The sequence below is a fragment of the Dama dama genome, chromosome X, assembly GCF_033118175.1.
Source record: "Dama dama isolate Ldn47 chromosome X, ASM3311817v1, whole genome shotgun sequence".
In the NCBI taxonomy this organism is placed as follows: domain Eukaryota; kingdom Metazoa; phylum Chordata; class Mammalia; order Artiodactyla; family Cervidae; genus Dama; species Dama dama.
Window position 1 is genome coordinate 10,613,426 of NC_083714.1, and position 16,121 is coordinate 10,629,546.

The following is a 16,121-nucleotide window of genomic DNA, read 5'->3' on the forward strand; positions in this document are numbered from 1 at the left end:
AGTCCTCCAAGGTGCACCTCGAGGTCTCTTGATGTTTTTCATTTGAGGAACTGATGCAGTTCCAGTTCAGGGGTTTCTCCCTGTAGACAGGGCACCCAGTTTGTAAGGCACTGTTTTGCACAAACATCACAGGCTTAGTGGGACTTGGAAGTCACATTTGGGGCATTCTTGCCATTTGGTTTTTTTAATTTCTGGGCATCTCTTTGCCATTTGCTTTTTTTGGGTAACTTCCTGCTGGCGTGATTTGGTTTGGTTTGTTTGCTTTGAGTGCACAGATATTTTGTAGTAATTGCTTCCTCTAAGGTTCCACCTCTAAGTCCCCTAGGAAAAATCCTAAGTGATTGGTAGACCTATCATTATGATCCAATGAGGAGAAAACAAAAACTTGACCAAACTTTAACAAAGTTTTCTAGGGGGAAACTTGCATTTCTGTCTTGGAGATGTAAATGTTCTATCTGATCTTCCTAGGACAATCTGTGTTTGTGTGTTTGTTCTGTATGTGTTTTGAAAACTCTGACATTTTGGACAAAGGTCACAGGTCTAATGGAACTGGGAAGCCATGTTAATATGACTCTCTGGCTGGCTAGGTTTTGGTTTATTCTGGTTACTTTGGTAACGCACAGACATCTGATACTAACTGCTTCCTCTAAGGCTTCCTCTATGTTTTCTTGTTTCTTTCTCCTCAAACCCTCTGTGAACAGGCAAGTGGCTGTGGAAGCAACTGAGGAACTCTGGCCAGGGTTATTCTGGTGTGTTCCAAAGGCCCCGCAGCCCACTGTGCCACAGTATCTGCCACCCAAGCTAGTGAAGGCTCTCGTTTCTTTCTGCCTTAAGTTGAGAACCAGGCCAATTAAAATTGTGCAAGCACAGGTCAGGCACTTTTAAAAGCCATTAGGGTGCCTGCTGCTTGAAGACTCCCTTGACAGGATAAGGTGGATCACGGAATGGACCAGGCTACTAGGGTCTCCACCCCCAACAAGACAACTTCCGTGCAATGCCAGACACATCTGGTTCAAGCCTAACACTGAGCCCACTTTTCCCTGGCCACTGCCTTCCTGGCAAGACTATGAGGTGGATACCTCAGCCTATCTTTCCTATTACCTTCACCTCTTTCCCCCTTGGTCCAGATTGATTTACAAGAGGCTAAGTGTTGCCTCTGAACCTTCCCAAGAGGCCTTCTTCCCTAAGCTAGAAAAGGAAAAGTAAAACTTTCCAACATAGGTAAATTGGTATGTCAGTCCTTCAGTTTCACTGAGGTAGCCACACAATTCTTTTTTTAAAAAAAGAAATACAAAACTATCCTTGTTTTACAAATGTAATCTTTACAGGACCATGAGGGTGGCTCCAAAATTAATCCAAAACCCACCAATCCTTTTACCACTTCCCAAATCTTCCATGTTTATCTTAAGAGGCTTGTAAATATTTTCAAAAAGGGGAAACAAAGTCATCCTAGGAAGACTTGCCTGTATCTTTGAGATGCAAGTGTCCTATCTGGTCTTCTCAGGACCATTCATCTCTGCTGTCTTTTAAAATGCAAATTTTAGAGGGGGTAAACTAGAAGTTGGCTTGTCTAAGATAAATAGAAATCCTAAATGCTTTTTCTGCAAATATTTAGCCATCTAGCCAAGTGAATTTGACTTGTTTAATCTGTCAGAAACCCAATTTTAATGCAACTTCTTTTGTACACTGATGGGTTTTGCATTGCTGAACCTGACTCAGGACTGAAATCTTGAAATAAGAACTGAGGTCTCTGTGTGTGTGTATGTGTCTTTGACTTTGGATAATATTGTCTTGGTTGATTTGTAAAAGAGCTCTATTTAATTGACTTAAATAAAAGTGTTTACAAACCAAACAATTGAAAATACAAAAGGAATTAAGCTAAGTGAGTTTCAGGCTCACATGAGCTGGGAAATATTTAGAATCAAATTAATATCTGAAATTAATGCTTGTTATCACAAATTTGTCATCAAGAAAAGGACCTTGGTATGAGGAAACTTTTAAGGACAGAAAATGTAAATGAAATAAGAGCTTTAGATAAATTCTATTAAGGATAATAGTGGCATAGTGGTAAAGAATCTGCCTGCCAAGGTAGGAGATGCAGGTTTCATCCCTGGCTTGGGAAGATCCCCTGGAGGAGAAAATGTCAACCCACTCCAGTATTCTTACCTGGAAAACCCCATGGACAGAGGAACTTGGTGGACTACAGTCCATGGGGTCACAGAGTTGGACACGACTGAGCATTCAATATTAAGAGAAAAAAATGACATTATATTCCTATATCATACCTATAAAAAATCAGTGCCAGACATATCACATGCTTAAATTTTCAGATTTAGGGCAAAACTTTTTAGAAAGTATCTGTTTGCCTTTGGGATAAGGAAGCATCTTTTGGATAACACACAGAAATGGTAACCATGAAAGAAAGATTAATAAGCTTAACTAGATTAAAATTAAGAACTTCTGGGACTTCCCTGATGGTCCAGTGGCTGACTCCATGCTCCCAGTGTAGAGGGCCCAGGTGCTATTCCTGATCAGGAAACTAGATCCCACATGCCACAGCTAAGAGTTTACATGCCACAGGTAAAAGATCCTGCATGCTTCAACTAAGACCCAGCACAGCCAAATAAATAAATAAAATATTTTTAAAAGGATAAAGCAAAAATTATGAACTTTTGTCCATCAAAAGACACCCCCATGGAGGATTCAAGTCAATGTATGGCAAAACCAGTATAATGTTGTAAAGTAAAATAAATAATTTTAAAAAAGACACCCCCCCAAAATTCAAAAACTGGGTGAAGGTGTTTGCAATAGTATAATCAACAAAGGCATTCAGTATATATAAAGAACTAATACAAACAAGAAAAAGACAATCCAGTAGAAAAAAAAATTCAAAAATATTAGGAGGTATTTCATGAAAGAGGATGTGTAGATGACTATAGGTATATGAAATGTTGAACATAATTAATAGTAAGAGAAGTACAAAATGTCATTTTGTATCATTTGATTGACAAAAAATAAGAAATTTAGGAATTTCCCTGGCTATCCAGAGATTAAGACTGTGCTTCCACTTCAGGGGGCACAGGTTCGATCCCCGGTCAGGGAACTAAGATTCCATATGCTGTGTGGTACAGCCAAAATAAATAAATTTAACAGAACCAAAATTTGGAGAGGATGTGGCTCAATGGAATTCTTGCACATTGCTGCTGAAACAGTTAATAGTTTAAATTAATATTTAATATTTAGTAAATATTAATGAATATTTATAGTATTAATAAACTAATTGAAGAGTTAATAAATACTACTTGAGAATAGTTTGGAATTATCCTATAGAGTGACTTCCCTGGTGGTTCAGACAGCAAAGCATCTGCCTACAATGCGGGAGACCCGGATTTGATCCCTGGGTTGGAAAGATCCTCTGGAGAAGGAAACGGCAACCCACTCCAGTACTCTTGCCTGGAAAAATCCCATGGACAGATGAGCATGGTAGGCTCCTACAGTCCATGGGGTCGCAAAGAGTCGGACACGACTGAAGACTTCTTCATCCTATAGAGTGGAACATTTGCATGTTTTATAATCCAGGGTTTCCCTTCTGGATATAATACCTTAGAAAACGTTTGCCTGTGTGTACAAGGAGATATGTAGAAAAAAAATTCATAGTGACTGTTTGTTATGACAAAAGCTGGAAATAATCCAGATGTCCAGCAATATGATGAGGAGTAAATAGAATTGTAGTATATCAACACCCTGGAACATTATTCGCAGTAGAAATGAGGAAAAAATGCTGTATGCAGCTGCATGGATGAATTTTAAAACCATAATGTTAAGTGGGAAAAAAGGTAGCCCTAGAATACCACATTATGGTATTACTCCATTCATTTAAAGTTCAAAAACAAATCCAAATAGTGTACTATTTCGGCAAAAACACTTAAGTGATTTTTTTTTAAAAAAAAACAAACCTCTTTTTAAAAATTTAAGTATATGGTAAAACACAAAGATAAGTGGATGTGATAATGTCAGAGTAGATAGAAGAAAGCTATTGATAATCTAGTTCTCAGGTTTAGTGGTGGACTCAAAGCAGTCAATCTATTTTTTGCTGTGTGATATATACATGTGTATATTATTTTATATGTATATCATATTAAAGTAATATATTTCTTTTTCAGAAATTTGCCTGAATATTCGAGATCCTCCAACTAATATAATTATCATCCCAGAAAAGCAGGTGAAACCAGAATGGAGATTGCCAAAATTAAATCACCGTTTTGTTACGAGGTAAAATAGATTCTTGTAAAATATCTCAAATATTTATTTTCACTGTTAGTGACTGAAACAAGGTATTATAATTTGCTCAAAATCTACCCCAAATTATGCTGTAGCAGTTAAATAGATAATGATTTTCATTCATATTTGTAGAATGCTCTTTTGCTGTTTAAAAATAAAATATTTATTTAATAATTTTCCTTCTTTTAGATCAGAACTGGATAAGATGCCAAATAATTCTATCTGTGATGTTATTGGCGTTTTGGTTTTTGTAGGAAGGGTCCAGCGGACAAAAAAGAAGGGTAAGCTTTTGATATTGAAAGTCATAAAATGTATTTCAGTGAATAATTCTGTGTTCATATGTGCATAATCCATTGTCTTCATTTATTCTAATGTTCTATCCATATAGATAGCCGTGAAGATTTTTGGTCATATCGCTGGATTCACATTGCTGACGGGACTTCAGAAAAACCATTTATAGTGGAGCTGTTTTCAACATCTCAGCCAGAAATCTTTGAACATATTTACCCAAGTACTCAGTTCAAATATTATTATCATTTTATAGTTGGAAATGGGAGCATTAACTGAAAAAAAATAGTAGAGTATACTAGCTTACAGAATGCCATGATACTGAGCTAGCAAATTCAAGCAGTCTGATAGCACATAATACATTTTTTCTATATTAATATTATAAATGGTATTATAGATACTAGCTGTCTTCTGGTTTTCTATTCAGAGTTAATTTGGGATTGAAACTAGTTTTTTTCAGTTCTCACTTTTAGCATTTTAGACATAAAAGCTTAAAATTCAGTGAAACTAAAGCATAGACCGTTTCCTTTGTATCCATTTGGAAATTGAATTAATAGACCCCATTTAAGACAATGAAGACTTTACTAATGTAGAATTAACTGGTAGAGGATTGGGAAACTATGTAATTAAATAATGACAGTGGTAAGTATGATGTCCTTTGAGTATGAAATTAATATTAGGTTAATGGTGTTAAACCACCTGGTCAATATTTTACTTACTTTGGTGTTGATTTTTCCCCTTATTATTCATATACATAGGTATTTTTTCCACTTCTTTTATTTATTTCAAGACATTTAAAGTATGTCCTACATTTAAAGTATGTCCTACTATGTATTTTATGTAACAACTTAGTCTACAAATCTATTTTGATGAGGAAAAATATATTTAATACTTTCTTATAACAACTTCAGTGAAATTTTTCCTTGTTTGAATTTGTAACATAAAGCTAGTTTAGATATGGTGAGCTATTTTCCAAATGATTATATGATTGAAATACTGATTGTTAAATGCTTGCCAAAATTGGGAAAATTCTCAATCTTGACCACATGTATTTTTTTTTGATCAGCAACAACATAGAGATAGTAGAACATCGGGATACCAAGAGACCATATATGGGGCTGTTCTGCTACCCCTTATTCTCTATTGTAAAATAGTATTACCCACTATTCAGATATTACCTCATTAGAATCCATCTTATGCCTGTGAGATTAAATTTATATATATATATATATATATATATATATATATATATATATATATATATATGAATAGAACTAAATATTTCCCCAACTATGATTGAAGGGGAGAGCAGAAGGGGAGTTTTTACCAAAACCAAGGTATGGGTTTCCAAGGTAAGTGGGGCTTTGATCTTTCATATACCTTCTCTCAGGGCATAGATGGTTGATAGTGATGATTGCTCATGACAATTTAGATGGGTTTTATGGCCAGGTCCCTCTCTCTTTATAGCCACTGTAGCTGTTTTAATAGCTAACGGACACAGGTTTTGGCAAATGATTTTTCACAGAAATGTTGCCATGTAGTCACATTCTATTTCTTATGGAAACATGAAATATATCTTTTAAGAAAAGTTTATATGGAGCTTAGTGAGTTTTACTCTAGTACAAGAGTTGACAACAATCACTGTTCATTTTCATCTTTTGACTAAGAGTGAAGGAAAAAATTGTGAAATAAATGGTGGATATTAAGGAACTTCAGGCCTATGAAGGAGAACATGACTAAGGATCTTCTGGAACAGTACCAGAATCCTTTGGTAGTAGAGCATCTGTTTTACTTTGTATGTGTGTGTGCTCAGAATCACAGGCTTTGGCGATTCATGGTGCTGTGGAAGGCCAATGGTGTGTGTGTGCTGGGGCACTGCTGGCACAGAGCCACCTTTTTTGCTTTTCATTAAGGAAAGTGAAGAACTAAGGGGAAATTTTCACTGCTTACTATATATTAGTTGCTCATAAATGTTAATTAATTTTGTACTTGCAGTTACCTTTTAAAGAAGTGATGTTTTTACAAATTTATGGGTGAGGAAATAAAGGTCAAGAGAGATTTTAAACAGCTAGAAGGTGTTAGGTTCAAATGTCTTATTTTTAGCAATCATGAAATTAAAATGAGAGATTTCTTTAGTATTCTTATGTCAGCATCTTCAATCATGAATACTCACATCTTTGTACAGTTTTTGAAATAAGTGAAAAACAATATAAATCAAGAGAATTATTCTTAGTCATTTGAACGGATTTTATTTCTTTGCATTGCTCCAAATTAAAGAACTAGTAAATGAGAGATACAGGAAATAAATTTATAGATATTATCATGCTCTAGGGAAATATTTATTCTCAAATGAGAGCTTACTGTTGATAGGAAATTGCAAGTATTTATATTTTATTTCTTCATTTCCTAATTTGTAAGACAACTGTTTTGGCACATGGTAAGTTAAAATTTTAAAGATATTGTTGGATAAGTAAACTCTTCCTAAATAACCTGATAGTTAAAGAACAGTTGATAGCTTTTGAAAGTGGTTGAAATCTGAAGACACGATAATCTTATTTTCAAGGATTCTTTTTAGTCTATCTAGTTGGTGAGGAAAGCCAACAGAAAAGAATACGTGGTAGAAGCCCTGTCTTTGAGATTTAAAGTCTAATTGAGAGAAACACAATTAAAACACTTGCATAAACAAGTTCACATTAATAGTGTGTAGCCCTATCTGATGGAAAGAGAGAGTAATTTCGGGGATCAAGTTTAGATTGGGTTAATCAGTGAAAACATCATGGAGAAGCTCAGTTTTTTTTCTCTGTAGGAAATAATGGTTCACACTCTGTTATGTGGCCAGTTATAAGACTTTTGCTCTTCAACTGTCCAGCAAGCAGGGCCTTCAGTTATGTGCAGCTGCTATATTAATACTTCCTAAAGGAAAAGTGTTAGATCCTTGTTGCTCCAAGTGTGGTCAAAGGGCTAACAGCACTAGTATCACCTAAGATCTCACTAGCAAAGAATTTCAGGCCCCACACTAAAACTACTGAATCTGAATTTACATTTTAACAATTTTCCCAAGTGATTCCCGAGTTCAGTAAAACTTGAGAAGCACTCTGTTAGATCGTGATCTAGGTATTTCCCTTTGAAATGCAAAAATAATTTTATAAGTTTTCTTTTCCTGCAGTGACATATTTCATGTGTACACAGCTGAAAGTTGTCAAAAATGATGCTCAAGTACCTAAACTGCTTTACCTGACCACTACAAATGAGAGTCATATATTTATTACTGGTAAGCAATTTCTTTGTATATACTTAATTGGAAATCTAATATATTTTCTCTTCATTAAGTTGAATTTTCTATTATAACATTCAACCACAGGATAGCCTTATTTTGATCTCCTTCACTATAAGATTGGTTTAACAAAGAATATGTGTGTGTGTGCACGCATGTGCACAGTAGTTGCTCAGTCGTGTCTGACTCTTTGCAACCCCATGGACTGTATAGCCCATCAGGCTCCTCTGTCCATGGAATTCTCCAGGCATGAATACTGGAGTGGGTTGCCATTCCCTTCGCTAGGGGATCTTCCCAACCCAGGGATCGAACCTGGGTCTTCTGCATTGCAGGCAGATTCTTTACCATCTGAGCACCAGGAAGCCCCAACAAAGAATATACAGCCTATGAAATCTATTGCTTCAAGATGATTTACAGTTCAAGCAACGATTTTCTGACTTCTGAAGAATTTTATGTCCTTTGGTTAACTTTAATTCCTGCTTAATGTTAAGTTAGATAATCATAAATGGCTTTATAGATTGAAGACTGTTTGGCCCTGTATCATAATAAGGATTCAACTAACAGTAGTTTTAAAATATTAAAATGAAAATGTATGTTAAATTTTGGTCCCCAGACTTGCATTTTACTTACATAGCAAGCAAAGTCTCACTGCTTATCTACAAGTTTATTATTTTTTTCCATTCCCTCTGATAGTGTGGGCAAGAAAATCAGATGAGTGAGAGTACTGTGGAATGTTGTACTTACTAGAATACTACCATCTTGGTAATTAGGAAATTTGTCAAAGTAGAGTCCTAGGAAGGATGTAATACACATCTTTGTTTATACCCCATTTTATAAATATGAATAATATCAGATCTAATATATACCAATAATATCAGATGTAGATGACACTTAAGTACATTTCAAAAGCATGAATTTAAATGCTAAGCTATATTCACAGAAAATTTAGTTCATATGTGCTATCATACCTTCAGGTTAATACATAAAAATTGGTTAAGAAGATGCTAACCAGTTGGATAGTTAGAAAAGTCCAGGCTATCAGTTTTCTTTCTCTTCTGGCTTTTTTTGGTATCCTACAGACAGCTACAGTGTAGTCCACTGAAACTGTAATATGTTTGATTTCCTTCTAGATTTAGGATTTATTAACCATCTTTGATAATTTTTGTATGCATATTCAGTATAATTATGTGCTACATAGTGAATAAGTTGACTTCTTTTCTTGGTGACGTAAGATTGATCTTATATTAAAATGTTTTTATACACAAAAAAGCCCAGGCAGTTTACTACAGTGATTTGTTTTTTTTTTTCCCCCTTATTTTTTACCCTTCATGCAATGAGGTCATAAAGGCCAGCCGTATGCCAGTGATGCCAAGGTAAAAAACTTTATTCAGTGGATTAAAGCGAAGAACGATTCTGGCGAAGTGAAGAATACTATTATGGGTGGATATTACCCCTATCCACCAGTGCCAGAGACATTTTTGAAGTATAGTAGTTCTCTTAAAGGTACTGATGAAATTACTAGTCATTTATGATTATATGCTATATGTATGGTATATGCTTGTCATTTAGTCATCTTTATTCTTTAGTTTGAGTAGGCCAAAATGTAGCAACACTCACTGTTAATAATTTGGTCTTTATCAAGATATAAAAACATATGTCCCATAAAGGTGGATATTTTGATTTTATTAGACTGTAAGAAAAAAGGAATATAGACTGACTAAATGGAGATAATATCTTGATTTAAGGTCTTTGAGATAAAATCTGAGTTGGTAGATCCCAACTCCTATAACATTATTTAGATTAAACATATGAAAGGAAACATTGGACAATTTGATATCAAGATACAGAAAACTGTATTAGGCCACTTTTATGGAATGATACATGGATATCCCTTGGTATCCATAGAGGATTGGTTCAAGGAGCCCCATGGATACCTAAATCTACAGATGCTTAAATGCCTTACATAAGGGATATATAGTGATTACAGTTGGCTCTTTGTATCCGCAGGTTTGCAAAACTTATGGATGACTGTATATTGGATATAACACAGTTGAGGCTCCACCTTTAAATAAAAATGATATCAAAATTAGTGAGATTCAGAATAAGTACTGATGAGAGACAATGTTAATTTATTTTAGTAGAATTAAAATATGATAGTTGAAAGGTTTAGCATCTATTCTTTTTGACAAGCTATGGGATAATTGCACAGCTTTGGAAAAAAAGAAACTTTGAAATACTGATCTATCATCAGCTAAATATTGGCATCCTTCTATACTTCATAATGCCAGCAATATGTAGTATCTGCTATATATAACATATAGAATATAGAATATATTAACATGTGCAATGGCTAAGAAACACTTTATAGTTTGAAGTATGATATATAAATTACATTTAATATGTAAAATTTCTGTTTCAAATTAAGACAGCAGACTAGAAGACTGTATCACAATTTAACTGAAATATGTTTTGTTAGTTTTACTGACATTACATAGGGGGATGCCAAATATAAGCACAAAGTCTCACATATTTAAGTTATGTAGCAAGTTTATAATTTTCATGTTGTGAAATTACATTGCAAATCTAATTCTTATTTTTGTCATTTCAGTTCTTTAAAACTTAAAATTTCCTTGGAATTACTCTTTTGCAGTTGAATCACTCTTGACAGCTCTAAGTGAAGTAAAGGTGGAGATTGAAGACTTGCAGTATAGGGAACAAAAGCGCATTGCAATTCAGGGAATAATTACCGTTATAAAGTATGTCCCGCATAGCAGTGCAACTGAAAGTGCCTCAGCATCTGAAACACTACGGGTATGGTGCCCGAGGATTAATAGTATATCTCTGAAAGCACTGTGTTTGTAATCAAAATTGGTATTACATCTTGTATAATTCATTCAGAACTCACATGTATTAACTCTTAATGATGTAAACCTAAAAGGAAAAGCTTCATTTTTAGTTTGTTTTCTTTTTTATGTCATCTATTTTGGAGCAATCTGGACTGAAAGTCACAGCCTCTGATATTTCCCTAGGCCCTCCAAACTTGGTATCTTGTTTTTGCTTTCTATGTAATATGAGCCTGTCACGATAGCCTTTATTTAGATTTCCAGGTGGTATTTATGATTACATTCATTTCTTAGCTTTTGTCCAGGCCGAAAGTATAGGTACATTCCCACTGAACGTTTTTAGCTCTATTGTCAGACTTGGCAGTTCTACCCAGATTTTATTAAGAGGTAGCAGTGACTCTTGGAGGATAAATGCTGTAGAAGAGGCCACTTCTGGACTCTAGGCAAAATCAAGACAAGTTAATTTTTTTCATGAGTTTATGTTTTTAAAAGTTATTTCTAAGATTACTATTCTTATGGAAAGAAGCATCTAATCCAACTTTACAGTTATATAAGAAAGACTTTTGTTTTTCTTTATGAAATATGTTACTAGCAGTTAGATTAAGATAAATCAACTTTATAAAAGCATTGTTATGATTACAAAGTTTTGTCACAACTCAAGTTATGAAAAATGAATACACTAAAAGTGTAGAGTCTTTTAAGAGAGAAATAATTTTTGTGAATTAGTTTAAAATGTTTTCTTCAAATTTTTGGTTTTAGAATGCTAACCGACCCTCAACATCCGAAGCAGCTAGAAAAGAAAGTCAAAGTCAGGAAAAAGATGGTAAACGTCATCACGATGATGGTTCTGGGAGTTCTCAGTGTTGTCGTTCTGCACATGCAAGTTCAAGCCCTGTCACGAAGAAAAAAATTATGCAAACCCCAAGTGGCAAACAGTAAGTCATTTGTATTAAGTATATACATAGCATATGCTTTTTCATTTGTTTCTATCCCACAGAATGAGCAGTGCTACTAGAAGTTGTATAGTTTTCTATGGCTGCCAAAGTCCAAAATCAAGGTATAGGCAGGGTGGGTTCCCTCTGAAGGCTATGAGGAAGACTCTGTTCCATGCATCTCCCTTAGCTTCTAGTGGTTTAGTGGCAATCTTTAGCATTCCTTGGCTTATGGAAGTTATCACTTGAATCTCTGCCTTGGTCTTCACATGGCGTTCTCCCTGTGGGTATATATGTGTCCAAGTTTTTCTTTAAGGACACCAACCATATTGGATTAGGGACCTGCTCTGGAGTACCAGTCTACTTTAGTATGAACTCATTTTACTGATTACATCTTCAGTGACCCTACTTCCAAATAAGGTCATATTCTTATGGTCCTTGAACATGTAATTGGTTACATATTGGTAGTCAAGGTGGTGTTTGGCAGGAACATAATTCAGTCCTTAACAGTCTGCCCTCTAAAAACTCATGTCCTTCTCACATACAACATACATTCACTCTATCAGAACATCCCCCAAAGTCTTAATCTATACCAGTATTAACTCTCATTCCTAAATATCATATAAATCTCATATGGATAAGATGCAGGGTGTTTCATCCTGAAACAAAATTCTTTTCCATCTGTGAGCCTATGAAACTAGACATATTACCTTCCAAAATACAGTGGTGGGACAGACATAGGATAAGTATTCCCATTTCAAGAGGGAGAAATTGGGAAGAAAAAGGAGGTTATGGGTCACAGGCAAATTTGAAACCTAGCAAGGCAAATACCATTTGGCCTTAAGGCCCCAGAATTATCCTCTCTGGCAGAGTACTGTGTCCTTTGGGCCCACTGAGATGGCAGCCCCACCCCCATGGCACTGAGTGGTGGTACTGCACTCTGGAACTGAGAAAGTGGCCCTGGCTTCTGGAATTCAGGAGGTGTCCCTGCCTCCTAGAATGGAGGAAATGGCATCACTCCTCGGGGGCATTTTTCCCTTTTCTTGAAGGATAGTACTTGATCACAGCTAGATATCTCTGTCAGCTCATTTCCTGACTGTAGAATCCCAGAAGTCCAGTGGCATTGCATTCCTGCATTTCTTCCCACCTATGTCCCTTTCAGTTGAAGCTAATAGCATGCCTACTGAGTTGGTTGACTGGATCCACAAGCTGTAATCCCTTGGGCAAATGGTTATCTAGCAATGCTCTTAGTGTGCTTCCCAAAGCAAGCTTTCATATGTTTTCCAATATTGAGAGGCTGATAATTTTTCAAGTATTGATGTTTCTTTTTTTGTTTTTATTTCATTTTTTTTGGCCATGCTGCACAGCTTGTGGGATCTTAGTTCCCCACCCAGGGATTGAACCCAGGCCCTTGGCAGTGAAAGTGTGGAGTCCTAACCACTGGACCTCCAGGGAATTCCTTGATTCTTTTTTTCTTAACAATTCCTTTTCAACTCTTCTCCCTTCTTGTATTTTACTATAAGCATCAAGAAGAAACCAGACTGTGTCTTCAACACTTTGCTTAGAAATCTCTTCATCTAAATATACAAGTTCATCTTATACATGTTTCACTTTCCATCCAACAGAATACAGTTTGGCCACGTACTCTGCCACTTTGTATTAAGGATTATCTTTCACTCAGTTTCCAATAACATTTCTGTCTGAAACCTTACCAGAAGCAAAATTTACATTAACATTTCTAGTTCTGTTCATGACACTGAATGTATTCTTAGACAGCAGAAACTTTCTCTACCACTCCTTTTCTTTCAGAGCTCTCAAGAGATTCTCCTTCAAAATCCACATTTCTACCAACATTCTCTTGAGGGCTATCTAGGCTTTTTATGTTATGCATCTCAAAAACCTTCCCAACCCAGGGAATGAACTCATATCTCTTGGCATCTCCTGCATTGCAGGTGGATTCTTTACTGCTGAGCCACTGGGAAAGCCCCCTTCACTTAATACCCAATTCCAAAGCCACTTCTATGTTTTTATGTATTTGTTATAGCAGCACACCACTTAGTGATACCAAAATCTGTATTAATTTTCTAGGGCTGCTATAACAAAGTACCACAAACTGACTTATACAACAGAAATTTATTGTTTCACAGCTTTGTAAGTCCAAAATCAAGGTATCAGTAGAATGGATTCCTTTTGAGGGCTGTGAGAAAGTCTGCCCCACGCCTTACCCCTAGCATCTGGTGATTTGCTAGCCATCTCTGGCTTTCCTTGGCTTGTATAAATATCACTCCAATCTCTTGTGTCCAAATTTCCCCATGTGATAAGGGCATCAGTCATTGGATTAGGGGCCCACCCTACTCTAATATGACCACATCTTAACTAAATTACATCTTCAGTGACCCTATATCTAAGTAAGGTCAAATTCCAAAGTAATGGGGGTTAGGACTTCAGTGTGAATATTGAGGGGGCACAGTTCAACCCATAACATAAGCTCTTATCTGCCATGTTCAGCATGGACTAATGGAATGTAAGTTTAAAGTAGGGAATTACAAAAAGAAAATAACCATTTTTGTCTTTTTTTAATTCTACATATAAGGGAGATCATACAGTATTTGTCTTTCCTAGTCTGACTTATTTCACTTAGTATGATAATCTCCGGGTCCATCCATGTTGTTACAAATGATAAGACTTCATTTTTTATGGCTGAGTAGTATTCCACTGTATATACAACATCTTTATCCATCTGTGATGAGCACTTAGATGATTTCCATTATCTTGGCTGTTACCAGTATTGCTGTTGTGAACATAGGGGTGCATGTATCTTTTCTATTTTTTAAATTTTTTGACCATGCCATGAAGCTTGCAGGATCTTAGTTCCACAAACAGGTATCAAACCCATGGCCCCTGCAATGGAAGCACAGAGTCTTAACCACTGGACCGCTAAGGAAGTCCCAGCTGTCTTTTTGATAACAGACATTCTGACAGGTGTGAAGGTTTGAGATGATAATCTCATTGTGGTCTTCATTTGCATTTCCTTGATAATTAGTAATGTTGAACATCTTTTTCTGTCGCTGTTGGCTATCTGTATGACTTCTTTGGAAAAAAGTCTATTCAGGTCCTCTGCTTATTTTTTATTTAGATTGTTTATTTTTTTGAAGCTGAGTTGTATGAGTTTTTTATATATTATGTATCTTAAATTTGTAAATACCTTCTCTCATTTGGTACGTTGTCTTTTCATCTTGTTGCTGGTTTTCTTTGCCATGCAAAAACTTTTTAGTTTAATGTAGTCCCATTTGTGTTTATTTTTGGTTTTGTTTCCCTTGCCTGAGGAGACCTATCTATACAGATAATTCTAAAACCAAAGTCAAAGATCATACTGCCTATGTTTTCTTCTATGAGTTTTATGGTCTCAAGACCTACATTCAAGTCTTGTTTTTATTTTGAGTTAATTTTTTGTGTGGTGGAAGATAGTGGTCCAGTTTCATTTTTTTGCATGTGACTGTCCAGTTTTCCCAATACCATTTATTGAAGAGACTTCTTCCACCATTGTATGTTCTTTGTTCCCTTGTTATAAATAAATTGTTCATATATGTATGAGTTTATTTCTGAGATCTCAGTTCTGTTTCATTGATTGATGTGTCAGTTTTTCTGCCAATATCATATTGTTTTGATTATTATAGCTGTGTATATACTGTGAAATCAGGAAGTATGATACCTCCAGTTTTGTTCTCATGATTGCTTTGGTTATTTGGGGTCTACTGTGGTTCCAAATAAATTTTTGAATTTTTTGTTCTATTTCTGGGAAAAATGTCTTTGGGATTTTGATAGGAATTATAGTGAATCTGTAGATTGCTTTAGGTGATATGGACATTTTAAATTAGGAAGCATTCCCTTCAATTTTTTGGAAGAATTTTAAAAGATAGGTATTAAATCATCTTTGAATGTTTGGTAGAATTCACTTATGAAGCTGTCTGGTCCTGGAGTTTTGGTTTGGGGGTGGTTTTTTATTGTTTGATCATTTTACTGATCACTATACTAGTGATCAGTCTATTCAGATTTTCTGTTTCTTCATGATTCAGTCTTAGAAGCTTGTATGATTCTAAAATCTGTCCATTTCTTCTAACTTGTCCAATTTTAGGCTTGAAGTCTATTTTGTCTGATATGAGTATGGCTACACCTGCTTTCTTTTGTCTACCCTTTGCTTGAAGCATCATCTTGCATGCCTTCATTTTGACCTTATGTTTCTCTTGATAGAGTTGAGATGAGTCTCCTGGAGGCAACATATAATTGTGTCTTGCTTTTTAATCCATCCAGCCACTGTATCTTTTGATTGGTGAATTCAATCCATTTACATTTAGGGTGGTTACTGATAGATGAGGATTTAGTTACTGCCATCTTATCATCTGTTTTCAAATGGTTGCTCTCCTGTTGTTGTTCAGTTGCTCAGTCCTGTCTGACTCTTTGTGGCCCAATGGACTGCAGCACGCCAAGTTTCCGTGTCCTTCT

General features: G+C 35.6%; 1 protein-coding gene across 2 annotated transcripts in view; it reads left to right on the plus strand.

Annotated features, from left to right (window-relative positions):
• RADX (RPA1 related single stranded DNA binding protein, X-linked) overlaps positions 1–16,121 on the plus strand; it is a 73,748-nt gene that overhangs the window by 19,951 nt on the left and 37,676 nt on the right. For both annotated transcript variants that reach the window (XM_061137120.1, XM_061137121.1), the window contains exons 4-10: positions 4,164–4,272; positions 4,471–4,562; positions 4,670–4,792; positions 7,736–7,840; positions 9,182–9,346; positions 10,494–10,654; positions 11,446–11,621. In XM_061137120.1, coding sequence (XP_060993103.1) covers positions 4,164–4,272; positions 4,471–4,562; positions 4,670–4,792; positions 7,736–7,840; positions 9,182–9,346; positions 10,494–10,654; positions 11,446–11,621 — 931 coding nt within the window. The remainder of the gene's footprint in view (positions 1–4,163; positions 4,273–4,470; positions 4,563–4,669; positions 4,793–7,735; positions 7,841–9,181; positions 9,347–10,493; positions 10,655–11,445; positions 11,622–16,121) is intronic.